The 19,225-nt window shown below is 57.4% G+C and overlaps 1 protein-coding gene across 6 annotated transcripts in view; it reads left to right on the top strand.

Moving 5' to 3' along the window:
* Window positions 1–19,225, top strand: part of LOC107075852 (transcriptional-regulating factor 1) — a 36,931-nt gene that overhangs the window by 16,092 nt on the left and 1,614 nt on the right. For 3 of the 6 annotated variants that reach the window (XR_011182449.1, XM_069180451.1, XM_069180449.1), the window contains exons 2-12: window positions 12,683–13,613; window positions 14,248–14,360; window positions 15,357–15,521; window positions 16,051–16,213; window positions 16,317–16,368; window positions 16,450–16,592; window positions 16,709–16,812; window positions 17,116–17,176; window positions 17,476–17,564; window positions 18,292–18,432; window positions 18,651–18,751. Coding sequence is in view for 5 of the 6 variants with exons in the window: in XM_069180451.1 (XP_069036552.1) it covers window positions 12,734–13,613; window positions 14,248–14,360; window positions 15,357–15,521; window positions 16,051–16,213; window positions 16,317–16,368; window positions 16,450–16,592; window positions 16,709–16,812; window positions 17,116–17,176; window positions 17,476–17,564; window positions 18,292–18,432; window positions 18,651–18,751 (2,012 nt within the window). In the remaining variant the exon portion in view is untranslated. Of the gene's footprint in view, window positions 1–10,231; window positions 12,204–12,682; window positions 13,614–14,247; window positions 14,361–15,356; window positions 15,522–16,050; window positions 16,214–16,316; window positions 16,369–16,449; window positions 16,593–16,708; window positions 16,813–17,115; window positions 17,177–17,475; window positions 17,565–18,291; window positions 18,433–18,650; window positions 18,752–19,225 lie in introns of those variants that run through there. The other 3 variants (XM_069180450.1, XM_069180453.1, XM_069180452.1) reach the window with 3 other exon arrangements.

The raw sequence follows: 19,225 nt of genomic DNA on the forward strand, positions 1-19,225 counted from the left end.
TAATCTGAAATTACATCTGATCGGAATTGAGATTCTATATGATTATTCTGCAGATGTTGTTGGTGATGAGAGTGTTAAAGTGAAATTCATGAGCTGGACTGAGTGTCTCACGGATCTGAGGATGATGAAGGAGTGTTAATGTGAAGATACAGAGGAGCTGGACTGAGTGTCTCTACAGTTACTCTACAGATCTGAGGATGAGGATGGTGTGTTAATGTGCAGATACAGAGGAGCTGGACTGAGTGTCTCTACAGTTACTCTACAGATCTGAGGATGAGGAGGGTGTGTTAATGTGAAGATACAGAGGAGCTGGGCTGAGTGTCTCTACAGTTACTCTACAGCTCTGAGGATGAGGATGGAGTGTTAATGTGAAGATACAGAGGAGCTGGGCTGAGTGTCTCTACAGTTACTCTACAGATCTGAGGAAGATGATGGTGTGTTAATGTGAAGATACAGATGAGCTGGACTGAGTGCCTTTACAGATACTCTACGCAAGGGTTGGTGGGAGTGTGGAACAAGCTGCTCAGCCCTGTAGTTAAAGCTGATACGCTGGTTTCTTTTAAGACAAATGATGATAAGGGTACTGGCTGTGCTTTTCAAAGCGAATTCTTTGTGAATTATCGTAAGTTAATTAAAACCATCTGTGAAACATTCGAGAAGTCAGAGTTTCTGATGAGACGTCTCCGGATTCTGAATTTACTCAGGGAATTTAAGCACAGTAGCTGTCTGATGTCAGACATGAGCAGAGTGGTGGAGAAAACAGAAAAAAGTCTTCGCTTGCTCTTTTAAACTGAGACTCTCCCCAGGGGACAGATTGACTTCTAAATCCTCGTGACAAAATCTAAAAAACTGAGGCCACTGCTGTCAAGGGCCTTCAAGTGTTCTGTGCCACAAATGTTTTGCTTTTTGATTATTTCGAGTGAGGGACCATGCTTTGTCATTTCAACAGCATTTCGTCCGCACAAGCCTGAATCTGGGAAAATTGTCCCAGTGATTAAAATGATCATCTGGAAGTTCCTCATTGAATTAATGAAGAAAGGAATTAACCAGTTAACACTGTTAGTCTCATTTATATTAACTGCATTAAGAAAATTGTGTATTTTATTGCATTAAATAATATAAATGTTGTCATAATTTATGTTAGAATTCATTTTGTGTCCCTGACACATTCGGTTAACGTTTCTACCTACTGTGTCAGCCAGGCATGAAGTGGTACAGTGCACAGGTTAGGCCTCGTTCAGAATACTAGGTACAAGTTCTGCCCGCCATGTTATAAAAAGATCTCGCTGCCCCCGTAATCTGTCCAAAGAAAAGCAAGCAGATACAGGGCAGGACAGACGGGCTGAAGGAAGGTGAACAGGGTGTTCAGGTATCCCGAACATATTCAAGAATATTTGAAATGCTCAAAGGCATCGATTAAGCCCACCCAGCGGACTTCTCCTGAGCCAACGAACCGGAGGGGAAATTGAGTAACAGAGAGCAGGGTTAGGGGGCACTACTTTACACAAAGAGTGGTGGGAGTTTGGAACTAGTTACCCAGTTGTGTGTCCTGGCGTCTTTTAAGAACGGGCTGGTGGAGATCCCGGGATGGATTAATTACCGCCGAGCAGGTGAGCCGCCCCTCTCGTCCGGGAAATTCGGAACGACGCGTGCCGGGATGCGGAGAGGTGAAGGGGCATCCCCGTGAGCCCGGCGGCAGTGGCCGTCTCCCACGGGCCGTCGGCTAGGCCCCCGAGTGTGCCGTGACGCGGCGGCTGGAGAGCTGGGAGTGAGGGTCTGCACCGGTTGGTTTCCGAGCTCGCCGGAGCGCCAAGCAGGGTTGGACCCTCTTTCAGAAACCGAGCCGAGGGAGACGTGGCCGGTCGTGGACGACAGGATGTTTCAGAGGGAGGGCTTTCAGAGCCTCGTGGATTTTCCTTCTTCAGTGCAAGGAAACGTTTTGAGACAGACTAAACACAGGGGCTGCTCTCTTAGACTGCGCGTGTCCTGGGAACATCAGCTGCTGCCCGGTGAGGACAGGTCTGTGTCAGTCCCTTCTGTGGATCGCTGGATGATTTGGCGATGGTGGGGCCAAATGGAGGGCAGGAGGGGTGTTCAACTCCACCGCGGGGCCTGGGGCAGAGCGCCGGGCCTGGTGAGGAGTTTCCGCAGCTCTGCTGGGGGGATTTTTACACTCCTCTCAACACCCTGCTGCGTCTCGTTCCTTGTTTTTCTGCCGAGTAATTGTGAAAGTTCAAAGGTGGAAAACCAGCGCGTGTGAACGTGGGCACCGACACAGAAACGGCTGTTTGGTTTTCTTTTTTTTTTCAAATGTCTTTCTCGCGCGGCCTCTCACCCAGCACAGGCGCTGGGGGAGGAGGCTGGAGTTCTCTTCGGGCAGAAGCGGCTATGTCAGGCCCTGCGCAGTGCGGGCAGGGCTGGCCCGCAGGGGTGGGGAGCTCCCAGTCTGGGATGGGGCTCAGGGCCGGGGAGGCGGATCAGCTGTCGGCTGCTCGCGTGCCGTTCAGCTGATCCACTGTTGGAGGGCTCTGGTCGAGGGTCAGCTGAAGACGCTGGGACGCTGAACAGCAGACACACTGCGGGAGTGAACTGGTGATTCTCAAAACACCCTCTTGGCCGTAGGTGGGAGGTCCAAGACTTGCTTTCTGAACGTGGACGGATTACTGCGCATGTGCACGCGCGAAGGGTGCTGTGCTGTGTTTGTGCCTCTCGGTTTTGTGCTTCGTATTGTGGCGCGGAACACTAGAACTGGTACAGGCCAGTTTCCGGGACCAGGCTCGCTGTGTCGTCGTTACATCAGTGTCACCAGAGAGAGGAGGTGGGGGCTGGCGGCAGCGATGGCTCCTCCTGTTTCTGTTGACATTCTTCACCTCCGAACGTGTTTATTTACCGTTTCGAACGCCTCGTACCGGATGTGTACACTTGAGCATTTCCTTTGTTTCAATCTATCAGCACTGTCATCTGCTCAGCCTTAGAGATTGAGCACACTTGCTGTAAACCCTTCGCGTGTCTCGACTCGTACTGGCTCGCCCAGTCTTCCCAGTCAGCGCGGCTCGAATCCAGGGGGCGTGATGGGGAATAATTCGTTTCCCGGTCTCCGCAGTGCTGTCCAGTCAGCAGCCTGGGATTCGGTGGCATTCAGATGCCTTACTATTGTGCAGAGCCTTCTAGAGCAGGGGCCCCCACTTCTGGTCCTGCGGGAGGGGCGCTGTATCTTCAACAGGGATCCCCACTTCTGGTCCTGCAGGGGGGGGGGCGCTGTATCTTCAACAGGGGTCCCCACTTCTGGTCCTGGGGGGGGGGGCGCTGTATCTTCAACAGGGGTCCCCAGTCCTGGTCCTGCGGGGGGGGCACTGTATCTTCAACAGGGGTCCCCACTTCTGGTCCTGCGGGGGGGCGCTGTAACTTCAACAGGGGTCCTCACTTCTGGTCCTGCGGGAGGGGCGCTGTATCTTCAACAGGGATCCCCACTTCTGGTCCTGCAGGGGGGGGCGCTGTATCTTCAACAGGGGTCCCCACTTCTGGTCCTGCAGGGGGGGGCGCTGTATCTTCAACAGGGATCCCCACTTCTGGTCCTGCAGGGGGGGGCGCTGTATCTTCAACAGGGGTCCCCACTTCTGGTCCTGCGGGGGGGCGCTGTATCTTCAACAGGGGTCCCCAGTCCTGGTCCTGCGGGGGGGGCACTGTATCTTCAACAGGGGTCCCCACTTCTGGTCCTGCGGGGGGGCGCTGTATCTTCAACAGGGGTCCCCAGTCCTGGTCCTGCGGGGGGGGCACTGTATCTTCAACAGGGGTCCCCACTTCTGGTCCTGCGGGGGGGGCGCTGTATCTTCAACAGGGGCCCCCAGTCCTGGTCCTGCGGGGGGGCGCTGGCCCCAAATGCTGGGGGAGCAGGGCTGGGAAGCTCCGTTGCAGACCACACGTCCACAAGGACACTGTCTGTGTGTCTCTGCTCACTGCTGCCGTCCAGTAGCAACTCGGATCCCTCCTGTTGTCTGTCAGCGGGGAGGTACGACGCGGCTATCTACTGCTAATCAACGGCAGTGCAGAGGCTAAAATAGGGACAGTTTTTTAATCTGGGGATTGGCCAGTGCCATGTCGAAATTCCAAATAAAAAATCAAATGTACAGCCTGTAGCGTCATACAAGAGCATGAACAGAGTGTCAGTCACCTGGGGCTGGTGAAGTGGAGTCGATTCCACACCAAACTTCCCAGCACGGAGCCACCCCACACTGACCGGTCCTCCCGCTGGTCACTGGTTAGCCTGGGCCGAAGGGGGCTGCAGGCTGGAAGAGTTTCATACGCGCTCCTAACGCACAGCTGAGCTTGTTTGGGGTCCACTTTCCGAGCGCTGAAAACCAGAGCGCAGATTTTTCTACCACACCTGGAAAGCAGTCGCCTCTCGGTGTGTCACGTGCCACCCCCAAATCAAAGAGGCACCCCAGCAGGGGAGAAGACGTTTCGGAGGCTGCCTGTGGCGTGCGAGACGGCATTCGACACGGCACAACCCGAGAGGCTTCAGTACCGGCCATCTTTGTCTCTCCTCCTGCACGCCCACTGCATGAGAGGAAGCTGCACGGGGAGTTGTGAATTACCCCCCTCACGCCCACTTCCACACACGGGACCGGAGTGATTTCCATCTCCCTGTCATTCCGAGACTAGCACGGCGGGCCCGACAGACGCTCGTTCTCTTTCAGGACCGGAAAGAGACAAAATCCACAGACATACCTTTGTTCCCCCTCCCCTGTACTCTCTGTCTCACTGTCAGTCCTGCGAGCTGCCAGGTGAAAACCAGAGTGAGCCTGCCTCCCCCACACTCACCTCCCTCCTCCTCCTCCTCCTTCACGGCTTGTCATCACCCTGCTTGTGAGAGCAGTGTCTCCAGTCCAGTCAGGAGTGTGTCAGTGTGTGAATCCAGGGGCAGTGTGAGAGGAGAGGGACAGCAGTGTCTCCAGTCCAGTCAGGAGTGTGTCAGTGTGTGAATTCAGGGGCAGTGTGAGAGGAGAGGGACAGCAGTGTCTCCAGTCCAGTCAGGAGTGTGTCAGTGTGTGAATTCAGGGGCAGTGTGAGAGGAGAGGGACAGCAGTGTCTCCAGTCCAGTCAGGAGTGTGTCAGTGTGTGAATTCAGGGGCAGTGTGAGAGGAGAGGGACAGCAGTGTCTCCATGTCTCCAGTCAGGAGTGTGTCAGTGTGTGAATTCAGGGGCAGTGTGAGAGGAGAGGGACAGCAGTGTCTCCAGTCCAGTCAGGAGTGTGTCAGTGTGTGAATCCAGGGGCAGTGTGAGAGGAGAGGGACAGCAGTGTCTCCATGTCTCCAGTCAGGAGTGTCTCAGTGTGTGAATCCAGGGGCAGTGTGAGAGGAGAGGGACAGCAGTGTCTCCATGTCTCCAGTCAGGAGTGTGTCAGTGTGTGAATTCAGGGGCAGTGTGAGAGCAGAGGGACAGCAGTGTCTCCAGTCCAGTCAGGAGTGTCTCAGTGTGTGAATTCAGGGGCAGTGTGAGAGGAGAGGGACAGCAGTGTCTCCAGTCCAGTCAGGAGTGTGTCAGTGTGTGAATCCAGGGGCAGTGTGAGAGGAGAGGGACAGCAGTGTCTCCAGTCCAGTCAGGAGTGTGTCAGTGTGTGAATTCAGGGGCAGTGTGAGAGGAGAGGGACACCAGTGTCTCCAGTCCAGTCGGGAGTGTGTCAGTGTCTTACTGTACTTCTTTTATTGTCTCAGATGGGAGATAGTTCATTTAATATAATATGCACCCATTGACAAAGGAGGAACACTTTTTTGGTTTCTTCACTTATGAACACATTTGCCATGTTAAACTGATGTTATTATTATTATTATTATTATTATTATTATTATTATTATTGCTTACACTGATATAGCGCTTTTCTGGACACTCCACTCCACGCTTTACAGGTAATGGGGATCCCCTCCACCCCCACCAGTGTGCAGCCCCACCTGGATGATGCGACGGCAGCCATAGTGCGCCAGAACGCTCCCCACACATCAGCTCTCAGTGGGGAGGAGAGCAGAGTGATGGAGCCAATTCATAGAGGGGGATTATTAGGTCATTAGGATGTATGATCACAGACGGCACATGATGAGAGATGTAGGTGTGGTAAGCGTCTAAACACTGCTGGGTTATCAGCGACACGTGGCTGTGTGATATCTCTATGCAAATTCTGGGGTTAGCACTTTGAATCTCAAACCCTCTCCTCTGAGCCTCTACCCACACTCTGTCTCCCCAGTGGCCGAGCTTGTCCTGTGTGCAACACAGACATGCCTCTCTGTCCATCGGCTTCCTCTCGGACCCCGAAGGCTGTACCGGGTGGTTGACAGTCTAGGGAAGCCTGGATCAGCTGGTACGGTCAGCACTGAGCTGTGTGGAAGGAATGGTACTCCTAGGAGTCACGCGCATTTAAAACTGACAACGGGAGGCGTTACTTTACGCCAAGGGCGGTGAGAGAGTGGAACGAGCTGCCCAGCCATGTTGCTGAAGCTGCTAAATTGGTCTCTCTCAAGACTCAGCTGGATGAGATCCTCTAGTCGGGACAGGTGGCACTTCTTTACACAGAGGGTGGTGGGAGCGTGGAACAAGTCAAACTCGTTACCCTGACTTCTTTTCAAAGAACAACTGAGTGTCACCCTTGGATCAATTAGCACAAACTGCCGAACGTGCTGGATGAGCCCTGTGGACCTTTATACTCTTAAGGCTGCTGGGTCAACAAATCATCTGTAATGTCTCCTTCTGTGTGTAAAATGTTTAACTTTCCTCTTTGGTCTTTACACTCTCCGTGAACCTGGGTTTGAGCTTCTGTCACAAACTCTGTTGTGAACTTTTGGAGTAAGTTTTTGTTTTACAGTTCATATTGTTCACTGAGAGACATTAAAAAAAACAAATGTTTTTTTGAATCCGTTACTAACCGGTAGCATTTTATGATACAGTTTTGCTGTGTAGTTAATGTTACTCTTTACAGCAGTATCCCATATCCAGCAGGAATAAATGAAGCACGTAGTCCAAGTGTCATATAAAAGTAAAATATAGAATCTTATCAAATCTTCCTATTGGATTATTAACTAGTGTTTTATTCTGAGGGACTTGTAATGGAATTATTAATTGGAGTAAACATTGCTGGAGCAGTAACGTTTGTCGTACAGTTCGCACCAGTAAAACTGGATTTGTTTCTGAGGGCTCGAGTTTCAGTCCTCAGCTCACCCTTCAAGAGCAAGTCCTGGTCCAGGAGGGGTCAGTGTGTCTGCAGCAGGGGTGTCCAGTCCTGGTCCAGGAGGGGTCAGTGTGTCTGCAGCAGGGGTGTCCAGTCCTGGTCCAGGAGGGGTCAGTGTGTCTGCAGCAGGGGAGTCCAGTCCTGGTCCAGGAGGGGTCAGTGTGTCTGCAGCAGGGGTGTCCAGTCCTGGTCCAGGAGGGGTCAGTGTGTCTGCAGCAGGAGTGTCCAGTCTTGGTCCAGTAGGGGTCAGTGTGTCTAGATCAGGGGTGTCCAGTCCTGGTCCAGGAGTGGTCTGTGTGTCTGCAGCAGGAGTGTCCAGTCTTGGTCCAGTAGGGGTCAGTGTGTCTAGAGCAGGGGTGTCCAGTCCTGGGCCAGGAGGGGGCGCTGTGTCTGCAGCGGGGGTGTCCAGTCCTGGTCCAGGAGGGGTCAGTGTGTCTGCAGCGGGGCTGTCCAGTCCTGGTCCAGGAGGGGTCAGTGTGTCTGCAGCAGGGGTGTCCACTCCTGGTCCAGGAGGGGTCAGTGTGTCTGCAGCGGGGGTGTCCAGTCCTGGGCCAGGAGGGGGCGCTGTGTCTGCAGCGGGGGTGTCCAGTCCTGGTCCAGGAGGGGTCAGTGTGTCTGCAGCAGGGGTGTCCAGTCCTGGTCCAGGAGGGGTCAGTGTGTCTGCAGCAGGGGTGTCCAGTCCTGGTCCAGTAGAGGCGTAACAGCAGTTGTGTTGTATCATCGACTCTGGGTCCCCAGTCCCTTGACTGCTGCAGTAGCTTGGTGCTGCTGAAACAGGGCCCGTGCTCTTCCTCCTCCTCCTCCTCCTCCTGTGGCCTGCCACAGGCTGGGTCCCGAAGGTGCCGCTGTCTTCTGATGACTCATCCTAGCGAGCAGGACAGCCGACAGCGCTGACTTCCTGCCCAGAGGCGAGATGTGGCCCGAGCTCTCCTGACGTTAGCGGATGTCGGAGCGAGGCAGCTGGGGGGGGGAGAGGTTTCCCCACACATCTTCCTTCCTGTTTGTCAGGGTCACCTCCCCCCCACCCCCCTACACCCCCCCCAGCTCCATACACCAGCTACAGGAAACCAGAGATTCTCGCTCTCGTAAACAATAGACACCACACACCCAGGACACACACACTCACACACACTCACACACACCCAGGACAGACTCTCACACATTCACACGCACACACATTCACACGACACACACACACACAGTCACACACATAAACTACAAACACACACACAGTATAGAGCTGCATCCTTCTCATATGTGATTGCTAAATTGCTAAGCGTGGTTTTTCTGCTAGAAACAATAGTATTATTTTCTGCTCCTGTACCCTGCTCCCTCTGTCTTACCTCCCTGTAGGTTATTTACCTCTAGTAACCTGTCCCCCCCAGTTGCCAGAGGGGAGAGCACCCCCTACTGGCCCAATAACGCCACTTACAGCGCATGAGGAGCCATTGGAGTCCTCTCATTCATTCAGCTGCTCAGTAATTAGTCACCATTTACAATGCCACTGCTGTTTTCTGACTAGAATTGACATTAAAATTCAGCTTAACTGCTGGCAGGCTGGGGGGTAGGTGGGCAAGTCTCTGGACTCCTGACGGCGGGTTGTGGGTTCGAGTCCCTGCTGCAGGACTGGGGACCAGCGTGTGTCTGGGGCCGGCTGTGTGCTGGCCTGGTGTCCCGTCCAGGAGGGAGTCTTGTGCTCTCTGTTTAACCAATGGGCCGCTGTGACTCAGAACCAGCTCCCTGTTATGAATCATAACCTACAGTGCACTGCTGTCATTGAGCACACGCACAGTGCCTAGATACTGACCTTACTGTAAAACACCCTCATTGTCATGCACTGTCCTCTGATTAGTCACGATGAGCAATACCAACACTGTTACTAAGCACAAATTCCAACTCTACCGCTGATGCTACTACTCAGCACATTTTCCTCACAGTTCCTCTGTACTCTACTGTACTGTGCTGTACTCTACTTTATTGTGCGGTACTGTGCACTACTGTACCGTGCTGTACTCTATTGTATTGTGCTGTATTGTGCAGTACTGTGCACTACTGTACTGTGCTGTACTCTACTGTATTGTGCGGTACTGTGCTGTACTCTACTGTACCGTACTGTGCACTGCTGTACTGTACTCTACTGTATTGTGCGGTACTGTGCACTACTGTACTGTACTCTACTGTATTGTGTGGTACTGTGCACTACTGTACTGTGCTGTACTCTACTGTATTGTGCTATACTATATTGTACTGTGCTGTACCCAGGAGCACACACTCACAGAACAGTACTGTACATTGTTCTGTACTGTGCAGTGCTGTGCCTTAGTGTACTGTACTGCACTGTATTGTGCTGTACTGTGCTATATTGCTCTGTATTGGGCTGTACTGTGTGTGATTGTACTGGTTTGTGCCTGAGTGTGCTTTAATGTGCTGTATTGTGATGCACTGAATTGTACTGTGCTCTGTTGTACTGTACTATGATGTGATGAATGTACTGTATCGTACTCATACTGTGCTGTACCATACTAGGCTGTACTATACCATACTGTAGTGTGCTGTACTGTACAGTACTCATCCTGGACACCTGAACTCTGTGCACAGAGTAGGGATACAAGAGCTGGGTCGTCTGTGGTGTGAGTCGGAGTTGGGGGGGGCTGACTGTTCATTCTCTCCAGGATGTGGTAGACGGAGGGGGTGGGGGGGTGCAGAACAGAACCTTCGTGACGACCGGAAAGTTAACACTTCATGAACCACAGCCGGCTCACCTGCACCCAACAGAGGCAGATAACGAGAGAGAGAGGAGAGAGGAGAGAGGAGAGAGAGGGGGTGAAGAAGAGGGAGAGGGAGAGAGGGAGGGAGAGAGGAGAGAGAGAGAGAGGAGAGAGAGGGGGTGAAGAAGAGGGAGAGGGAGAGAGGAGAGAGAGAGAGAGGAGAGAGAGGGGGTGAAGAAGAGGGAGAGGGAGAGAGGGAGGGAGGAGAGAGAGAGGGGGTGAAGAAGAGGGAGAGGGAGAGAGGGAGAGAGGAGAGAGAGAGGGGGTGAAGAAGAGGGAGAGAGATAGCTTCCTCGGGGCCCTGAGGTTGCCTGTTTCTCGTCTCCTTGTGCGGACCAGTCTGCAGCAGAGGGCCGTCTCCGGGCCAGCGCTGGTGGTGGACAGGGGCCCTGGACACTAGGGCCAGTGCGGTAGTGGGGCCCGCAGGACTCGGAGGAGGGAGGAGCCACAGTCTCTCGGCTCACTGGGGACAGGGCCTAGCTCAAACTGGACCTGAACCACCGGGCCAGCTGTCCTCCTGGTCTAACAGGACCGGACCTGAACCGCTGGACCAGCTGTCCTCCTGTCTAACAGGACTGGACCTGACCCTCCGGACCAGCTGTCCTCCTGGTCTAACAGGACCGGACCTGAACCACCGGGCCAGCTGTCCTCCTGGTCTAACAGGACTGGACCTGACCCTCCGGACCAGCTGTCCTCCTGGTGTAACAGGACCGGACCTGAACCGCCGGACCAGCTGTCCTCCTGGTCTAACAGGACCGGACCTGAACCGCCGGGCCAGCTGTCCTCCTGGTCTAACAGGACTGGACCTGACCCTCCGGACCAGCTGTCCTCCTGGTCTAACAGGACCGGACCTGAACCGCCGGACCACCTGTCCTCCTGTCTAACAGGACTGGACCTGACCCGCTGAATGTCTCTTAAGCAGAGAAGGCAGCAGCCAGGCCCAGCTGTGTGAACGGCTCCTGGGTTTAAGAGCTGACAGTCCCGCTGTGTTCATCCAGGTGTTACACTGGTCCTGTTGGGCCAATAACTAAATCTAATGGATCGTTAAAACCTGGGGGGTTGGGGGGGGGTGACATCATGCTGATACTGTCGCCCTCCAGGACTAGAACTGGGAACCTCTGGGGTTCAAGTGACCCCAAACCTCGTGACACTGTCCGCTTCCCTCCCCTGATACTGGAGACGTCAACCTTCAGCGAGAGCATTTGTGTCAGCGCCTGGATCCCTGAGGTGTGTGTGCCTGCTCCGTGTTTGTGCCAGGTGTTGTGCACGGGTGCTGAGGTGTTGCTCTCCAGATCACCTGGTGGTGAGGCTGGGGTGAGAGAGGGCATCAGGGCTGGGGTAAGAGCTGGGGTTAGTGGGGGGGTTTGAGGTGCTGTTTGGGGGCGTGGCAGAACGGATGTCTTTATCGACACCCTGCGTGTGTGCAGGGGGGGGGGGATTTCGGAAGCGCTGCCGAGGTGAGAAAGTAAGAGGGGAACAAACAGACGAGCGCTGTGCACCCCCCCCCAACACACACACACACACACCTCTGAACCGAGCGAGATCAAAGAGCGCGCCCATGCTATGCCAGGCTCAGCGCTCTTCCTGAACGGCGCGCACACACACACACGCGCGCACAGAGGTGCTGCTTCAGAACACTAACAGCCAGCGAGGAAGGCAGAGGGGTCGTGTACAGGCAGTGGTGATGAAGGAGGAGGAGGAGGGAGCGACAAAGACAGACTGAAGGAGCACAACAGAGAGACCCCTGCAGTCAGACACCCTGGACAAGAGCGAAAGGGGAGCGGAAGAGCTGTTGTTTTGAATAGTTACGTGTCCCTGGTTCGGGCCGGCCTGTGCTGGACTGCCATGCAGTGAACTAAGCTTTACCGGACTGAACTGGCCCAAACTAATCTGCACTGGATTGCTCTGGTCTCGACCAGTTTGCGCTGGAGGGTTTTCCGACCTAGAGCAGTTTTCCCTGGATTGTCTTGACCTGACCTGACCTGACCCAGACTGCGCTGGATTGCTCTGGCCTGGACTGCACTGGAGTGGATTGCTCTGGCCTGGACCGCACTGGAGTGGATTGCTCTGGCCTGGACTAGACTGGAGTGGATTGCTCTGGCCCGGACTAGAGTGTGAAAGATGCATACCGGAGTCTTAAACTGAACCACAGGGCTCTGCTGCTGAGCTCGCTGATGCTGGCCCGTGCGCGGCGTGCAGGGAAAGCCAGAATGGACCAGGTACCGCTGTTATCCCAGCGTTTTAAGACTCCTCGTCTTTAATAGCTTTTGTGCCGAACAGCAGACGTATTTACAGGGCACTAAGGTGACACTGTGCAGCGTCTAAACCTTCGCCCCCTGCCCTCACAGGGTCTGGAACCTTCCCATGAAGCGACTGATCTGAAGACTGTTTGGGGGTGGAATGGTGGGGCAAAGGCTGACAGGTTGCCCCTCAGGCTGGGGTAGCAGGGAACTGCAGGGCAGGGGGCGCTGTCTGCTGTGTGGGCGCGCTGGCTGCAGGCTGCTCCGATCTGGGGGGGCAGGGGGGGTCACCCACTCTGCCTGGTCACAGGCTTGCTGGCGCCACCCTGGGGGCGTCCTGGGGGGGGGGACGGCACGCATGTGGAGAAAGAAACTCAGACTGGCTTGAAAAGCTTGTCTTTTATACTGAGGTCCAGATCTGTGGACGCTGTTCTCAAACCCCTCTTTCTCTCTTTCAGCACTGGTGCACGATGCGGTTCCCCTCTAACCACTAGGTGGCGCTTTCTGCCATGGGGGACCAGGACATCCTGGAGGGCCGGGGCTCTGAGCTGGGAAACACCCCAGATGGGGGGCTGTACTACCCCGGGAGCGAGGGGTCCTCAGGCCTGGGGCACCCCAGTTTCTGCCCCACCAGCCTGGACCAGTTCCCCAGCGAGAGCATCAGCTGTGCGTCCAGGGAGACAGGGCTCCCCTACGGCTGGGGCCCACTGCCCGGCGAGCCGCACCCCAACCCCAGCCACAGCGCGCCCCAGAACGGGGTGTACAGAGCCAGCGGCCGATACCCTGCCCCCCACCCCTCGCCCGCCCCCCTCCAGAGCCCGCTGGGCGCGCAGGGGGCGCGGCCGCCCGTGCAGAAGCTGGACTCGTTCTCCGAAGCGTTCGCCGGCCGGCGCGGGCTGGCGGCGCCGGGCGGGGGCGGGGGCGGGGCGTTCGGCGGCGCGGGGGGCCCCCCGCAGGGCCTGGGCGCCACCGGCAAGCGGGCCCCCTTTGCGGGGCCCGTGCAGAGCCCGCCGGCCTACGCGCAGGTGCAGTTCGGGTTCCCCAGGGCGGCGCCGTTCCGCGCCGCGCCCTTCTGCCCCGGCCTGCAGCCCCTCGCCGGCCACTATCAGCCCCCGCCGCCGCAGGCCCGGTCCCCCCTGAACCCCGTCAGGCTGCCCCCGCTGCCCTGGACGCCCCACCTCGCCGGGCACCCCGAGGGGCTGCTGGCCGGCGGCCAGGCCACGACCAGTTCCTTCGCCGGCGCGGCACAGGGCAGGGCCCCTGCTGGATACTACCCCCCTGCCCCGGAGCGGGACGCCGGCGGCCCCCCGTTCGCCGAGGAGCAGCACGAGTTCGGCCAGCCCTCCCTGCTGAGGGGCCACGCCGCCCCCGACTGCTACCAGAGCCCAGGTAACTAGAGCCGAGCGGGTGACCCCCCCCCACTCCAAGGTCGGCACATTCGGAATGCGGAGGTTTCGTCTTACCGTGGGGTGCGTGCACCGGCGGCGGTGTTGGTGCCGCCTCCGTTTGGTGCCAGGTGTTTTGCATCCCCGCCTGTTGCCACCTGCGAGGCTGGGGTGGGCGTCGTGACAGACAGAGCTTCACATCAGCGTATTCTGTTAACAGAAAATCTTTATAACTTGAAACAAGAGCAGTACTGATATCCCAGCGTACGCAGGCTGTGTCTGTGTGTGCTGTGCGGCGGTGTGAGCCCACACCAGTGCTGACGCCTGCTGGACACTCCTAGTACTGCAGCCCACCCTCTCCCTGGCTCTGTGCTCCTGCAGACCAGCTGGAATTCTCCGTCCTGCCTGTGCCTGTGCCCTGATCACTGTATTAGACCGGAGCAGGCTGTATTTCCTATCTGTGCTGGCCCCAGCTCCGTGGGCACGTCTTCCTGGGGAGAGAAGGGGGGGGGGAGAGAGGATTTTAAGATGCTGGGATACTCATGTGTTGAAGAGGCTAGCCACTGTTTTCAGGATCGGGGTGATTCATTTCCCATTTGTTCCTACACTCTCTCTGTCTCTCTCTCTCTCTCCCTCAGACTGTGGCCTGCAGATCCCCCTCAGCTCGTCCCCGGGGCAGTACCCACAATCCTGTGCGGCCTTCAGGGCCGAGGACGACCCCTTGACCTGCGACCCTGGGATGTGGGGTCAGGTGAGCCTGACTGGGTCAGACTGGGAACAGGGCTCCCTTTCGCTGCCTCTCGAGGCGTCCTCTATGTCTGCCTGGGGTCGAAGGAGAGGCCGAACGGAAGGCGTAGTGCAGGGGGCGTCGCCCGCAGGCGGAGCCGAGAGTCTCACTCTGACTCGGGCGCCGACCCAGTTTCTCTCTCCCTGCCCCCGGGCCCCCGCGCCCCCGCGCCCCCGCGCCCCATACCCCTCCCCGGCACGAGCAGCGAGGAGGCTCAGCGCTCAGACAGAGGGGCTCGGCTCTTTCAGGGGGATCACCAGTGAGCAGGCCTGAGGCGCAGAGGCGTGACTGAGGGAGCTGAGGGCACAGGGGTTCAGGTCCGGTTTAGGTCCGGTCTGGTGGTTCGGGTCCGGTCCTGTTAGACCAGGAGGACAGCTGGTCCAGCGGTTCAGGTCCGGTCCTGTTAGACCAGGAGGACAGCTGGTCCAGTGGTTCAGGTCCGGTCCTGTGAGACCGGGAGGCCAGCTGGTCCAGCGGTTCAGGTCCGGTCCTGTTAGACCGGGAGGACAGCTGGTCCAGCGGTTCAGGTCCGGTCCTGTTAGACCAGGAGGACAGCTGGTCCAGTGGTTCAGGTCCGGTCCTGTGAGACCGGGAGGCCAGCTGGTCCAGCGGTTCGGGTCCGGTCCTGTTAGACCAGGAGGCCAGCTGGTCCTGCGGTTCGGGTCCAGTACTGTTAGACCGGGAGGACAGCTGGTCCAGTGGTTCAGGTCCGGTCCTGTGAGACCGGGAGGCCAGCTGGTCCTGCGGTTCAGCTCCAGTCTTATTGGACCGGGAGGACAGCTGGTCCTGCGGTTCGGGTCCGGTCCTGTGAGACCAGGAGGCCAGCTGGAGCCTCGTCAGGTTTACAGTAACAGTGCGGGGAACCCATCAGAGCCCAGGAGGCAGAACCGCGGGTCATCGGACCCCCGAGCTGGGCTCGGATGACGCACGGGTTCTGATGATGTCATTCGGTCCCCCCAGCAGGAACGAGAGAGGAACCGGGCCGCGCAGTACCCCCAGCCCCCCCTCGCGCCCCAGGACAGCGGTCCCTACCCCCTGACTCCGGGGTACCGGCCAGGCGAGTGCGCCTCAGCGGGTCTGGGGTCACCCCAGGGACTGGGTGCACAGTACACGCGGGAGAGCCAGGTAAGGGGACACCCCCAGAATTACTGCGTCTCACTGTGGCTTTAGACAGCATGCAGCCAGGTTCTTCACAGAGGGGACAGGAGGGGACTTCAGAATGATCAGACAACCACCAGCCATAGGACACGAGTGGGAGTTAAGCAGAGGAGCACTTCAAACCGAGAACAGGATGTGCTTCTTTACACCGAGGGTGGTGGGGGTGTGGATCAAGCTGCCCGGCCCCGTTGTTGAAGCTGGTACCCTGGCTTCTCACAGGACGCAGCAGGGCGAAGACTGTTCAACGGGGACAGGAGACGCGTCTTTACACTGAGGGTGGTGGGAGAGTGGAACAAGCTGCCCGGCCGCGCTGCCCGGCCCTGGCTTCTTTCAGGAAGCAGCTGGGCTGAGGCGCTGGGGTCAGTTAACGGCCATGAGACCGGCTGGACGGGTGGAACGACCTCACCTGCCCACTGCGGGCGTGAAACACCTTCCAGCCCGTGGGTGTGCCCACTGTCTCTCTCACCCTCCTCCTCCTCCTCCTCTTCCTCTCCAGGAACTCCCCGTCTACACCGGCACCCCCTTCCCCAGCCTGCTGCACATAGCCCGGCCGCCCGCCCCGGAGCTGGGGGCGCCCCGCTACACCCCCCAGCCCATGCTCAACCCTGTCCGAAGGGGCTCGGGGCTCTACTGCGGCCTCCTGCCCCCCAGCCCTTACGGTGAGTCGGCCGGCCGCCCCCCCCCCCCCACCTGCCCGAGTCCCCCGCCCTCGGGGGGGCGGGTCAGCGCTGCGATCTGACCTCGGCGTTCCGTGGGTTTCAGGTCACCAGGAGAGCCTGGGGTCGGAGGAGCCAGGGTGCTACACGCAGTATCCGTGAGTGTCTGCCCGCCTGTCCGCGTGCTGCCCAGGCGTGACCGCGCCACCTTCACACCCCTCTCTCCTCCTCCCCGCCAGCCACGTCAACGTGGGTCCCGGGTTCCAGGCAGAGCTGCCGGACGTGCAGGAGCTGGGGGGCGCGGAGGAGGAGCTCCCCAGGGCGGAGCTGCTGTGGCAGCCCTGGCCCGAGCTGCAGGAGAGCGCCGCCCTGCAGGAACACGGTGGGAACAGCAGCAGTGAGCCGGCGCCGGGGGGGCCGCTGCCCCGCCCTGCCCTGCCCTGCAGGGGGGCTGACGCCCTGCTCTCTCTCTCTCTCTCTCTCTCTCTCCCCCTCCAGTGGACGCCGTGCTCAGCCTGTCCTGCTCCAGCGCCGTCCCGGGAGGGGGGACCAACCCCGAGCTGGCCCTGCACTGCCTGTCCCGCTGCCGGGGGGACATTCTGGTGAGACGAGCAGCTCGCTGTCTCTCGCTGTCTTCTGGGGAAGCGGAAAGCCAGTTTTGCCTCTTCTGCAGCGGCCCAGTGCGGGACAGCCAGCCCTGACCCTACCCTGACCCCGCAGTCCTGGGCATCACGCTACGCCACACCTGTGCCCTCAGCGCACTCCTGTGGAGCTGCACTGTGGGAAAGAAAGTGGAATCATGGGATTGCCCTTATCCTCCCTCGCCTCCTCCGTGGGGTCGCTGTGTCTTCAGGTTGAAGCCCTGATTATAATACTCTCTTGCCTCTGTGTTGTGTGTGCTCCAGGCCACTCTCGAGATGCTGCTGCTGTCCACGCCCCAGGCTCCCAGCAGTTACCATTACTGCGGTAAGTCCCCATTACCGCGGTAAGCATACCGGAAAACGTCCAAGGGCATCCATTACGGGCAGGCGTTGGGGACCTCAGTTCTGCTCAACACCCCGTCAATAACCCCCCCCCCAAATCTGCCTTTATATAGCGCCTTGCAAAGAGAACAGCCCACTCAAAGTGAGAAACGGTTTGGATTTGCAACAGAGAAGCAGACAGAGAGCGAAAGGCAGGCGTCACAGCGAGGAGCCCCGCGCCCCGGAGTTCAAGCGCGCGGTACTGATCGCGGCTGGTGTCTCCCCCCCCCCCTCTCTCTCCAGGCAGCGACGTCTGGGGGCTCAGCGAGCGGCGGCTCTTCAACAAGGCGTTCGCCGCGCACAGCAAGGACTTCTCCCTGATCCAGCGCGCGGTGAGGGCTCTTTTCCTCTGTTCGGGGGGGGTTAGGATAGCTGATCAGATCGAGCCTGGCTGTCTATGGGAGGAGGAAGGAAACCAGAGCCCCCTCCCCCCCCCAAATCTCACATGAACGCAGGAAGCACGTGCAAACTCCCCACAGACAGACCTGCTGCAAAAACACCTGCAGGCGGAGGAGGAGGGGAATGCAGCTGCAGGTTTTTCAGTGAATATGAGCAGCCGCTGCTTCTCAGAATGACTCTCAGACTGGTGATGTCACTTTCTAATTGCCCTTATTGACTGTAAACAGGATGTACACACAGTACCTACCGGGTGCTAACATCACACACAGACACCAGGGTACAATGCAGAGACTTTCCTTAACCTGGCCAGGCTGCCTTTATAAAGTGTCAGGAGGTGAACATGCAGACTCCACACAGAAGGCACCCACCAACCCAAAAATGAATGGGAATGGGTGCCCAGCTTAGGACCATGAGACATAGCTCACACCTGGCTCACTGACTGGAGCAAGCCTACGGCTGCTTGGTGACCTATGACCCCCCACCCCCCAAGTCCCCATCTGTCCTCTCAGGTTCTTTGGAAGCTGGTGCTATAACGAGAGAACTGCAAGTCTTAGTGGAATGCGCCCCCTTCAGGACTGGAGTGGCACAGCAGTCTCCTTGCTCTGCCCTGCTCTCCTGCGCCCCCTGCTGGCTGACCCCCCGGCGCGGTTGTGTTCGCAGGTGAAGACGAAGCGCGTGTCGCAGTGCGTGGAGTTCTACTACCTGTCCAAGAAGACGCTCCAGCACCAGAGGAAGGAGAGGGACAGAGACGGGGAGTGGACTGCCGCCCCCATCATGCTGGAGAGCCCCGTGAGTGCTCAGGTCCGGCGGGTGTACCCCGATAACGCCCCTGCACGAACACAGACACGTTATTACTGCTCAGCATCGTAACAGTCGGGCATGTTTTTAACTCCTTGTTTTACTTCTCACACATAGGGAACAAAAGTGACTCGCGATCGCTGTACCCTACAGACCCAATCAAGACCTTCTACAGCCGTCGCGTTCTGAGCTCAGTTAACATGATTGGTCTCTGCTTGCAGGTGTTTCCCAGCTCTCAGCCAATAGAGAGCCAACTTGTGGGGGAGAGGGCGGTGCCTAGCCCCTCAGTGGCTGGGAGCTTCCCCTGTAAGCAGTGTGGAAAGTAAGTACAGCCAATCACAGCATAGCTTTGGAGCTGGACATTATACTCAGAGCCGGACAGCCTGTGCCTTTGTCAACCAACCTCAAACAGCCTCTGTGTACTGGAGTGTCCCCCCTCTCTCTCTCAGTGCAGTGTTCATGTACTGGAGTGTCCAGTCAGTGTGTCTGTATTAACCCCTCTCTCTCTCTCTCTCAGTGCAGTGTTAATGTACTGGAGTGTCCAGTCAGTGTGTCTGTATGAACCCCTCTCTCTCTCAGTGCAGTGTTAATGTACTGGAGTGTCCAGTCAGTGTGTCTGTATGAACCCCTCTCTCTCTCAGTGCAGTGTTAGTGTACTGGAGTGTCCAGTCAGTGTGTCTGTATGAATCCCTCTCTCTCTCAGTGCAGTGTTAATGGACTGGAGTGTCCAGTCAGTGTGTCTGTATGAACCCCTCTCTCTCTCAGTGCAGTGTTCATGTACTGGAGTGTCCTCACT

The sequence above is a fragment of the Lepisosteus oculatus genome, chromosome 18 (genome assembly GCF_040954835.1).
Source record: "Lepisosteus oculatus isolate fLepOcu1 chromosome 18, fLepOcu1.hap2, whole genome shotgun sequence".
In the NCBI taxonomy this organism is placed as follows: domain Eukaryota; kingdom Metazoa; phylum Chordata; class Actinopteri; order Semionotiformes; family Lepisosteidae; genus Lepisosteus; species Lepisosteus oculatus.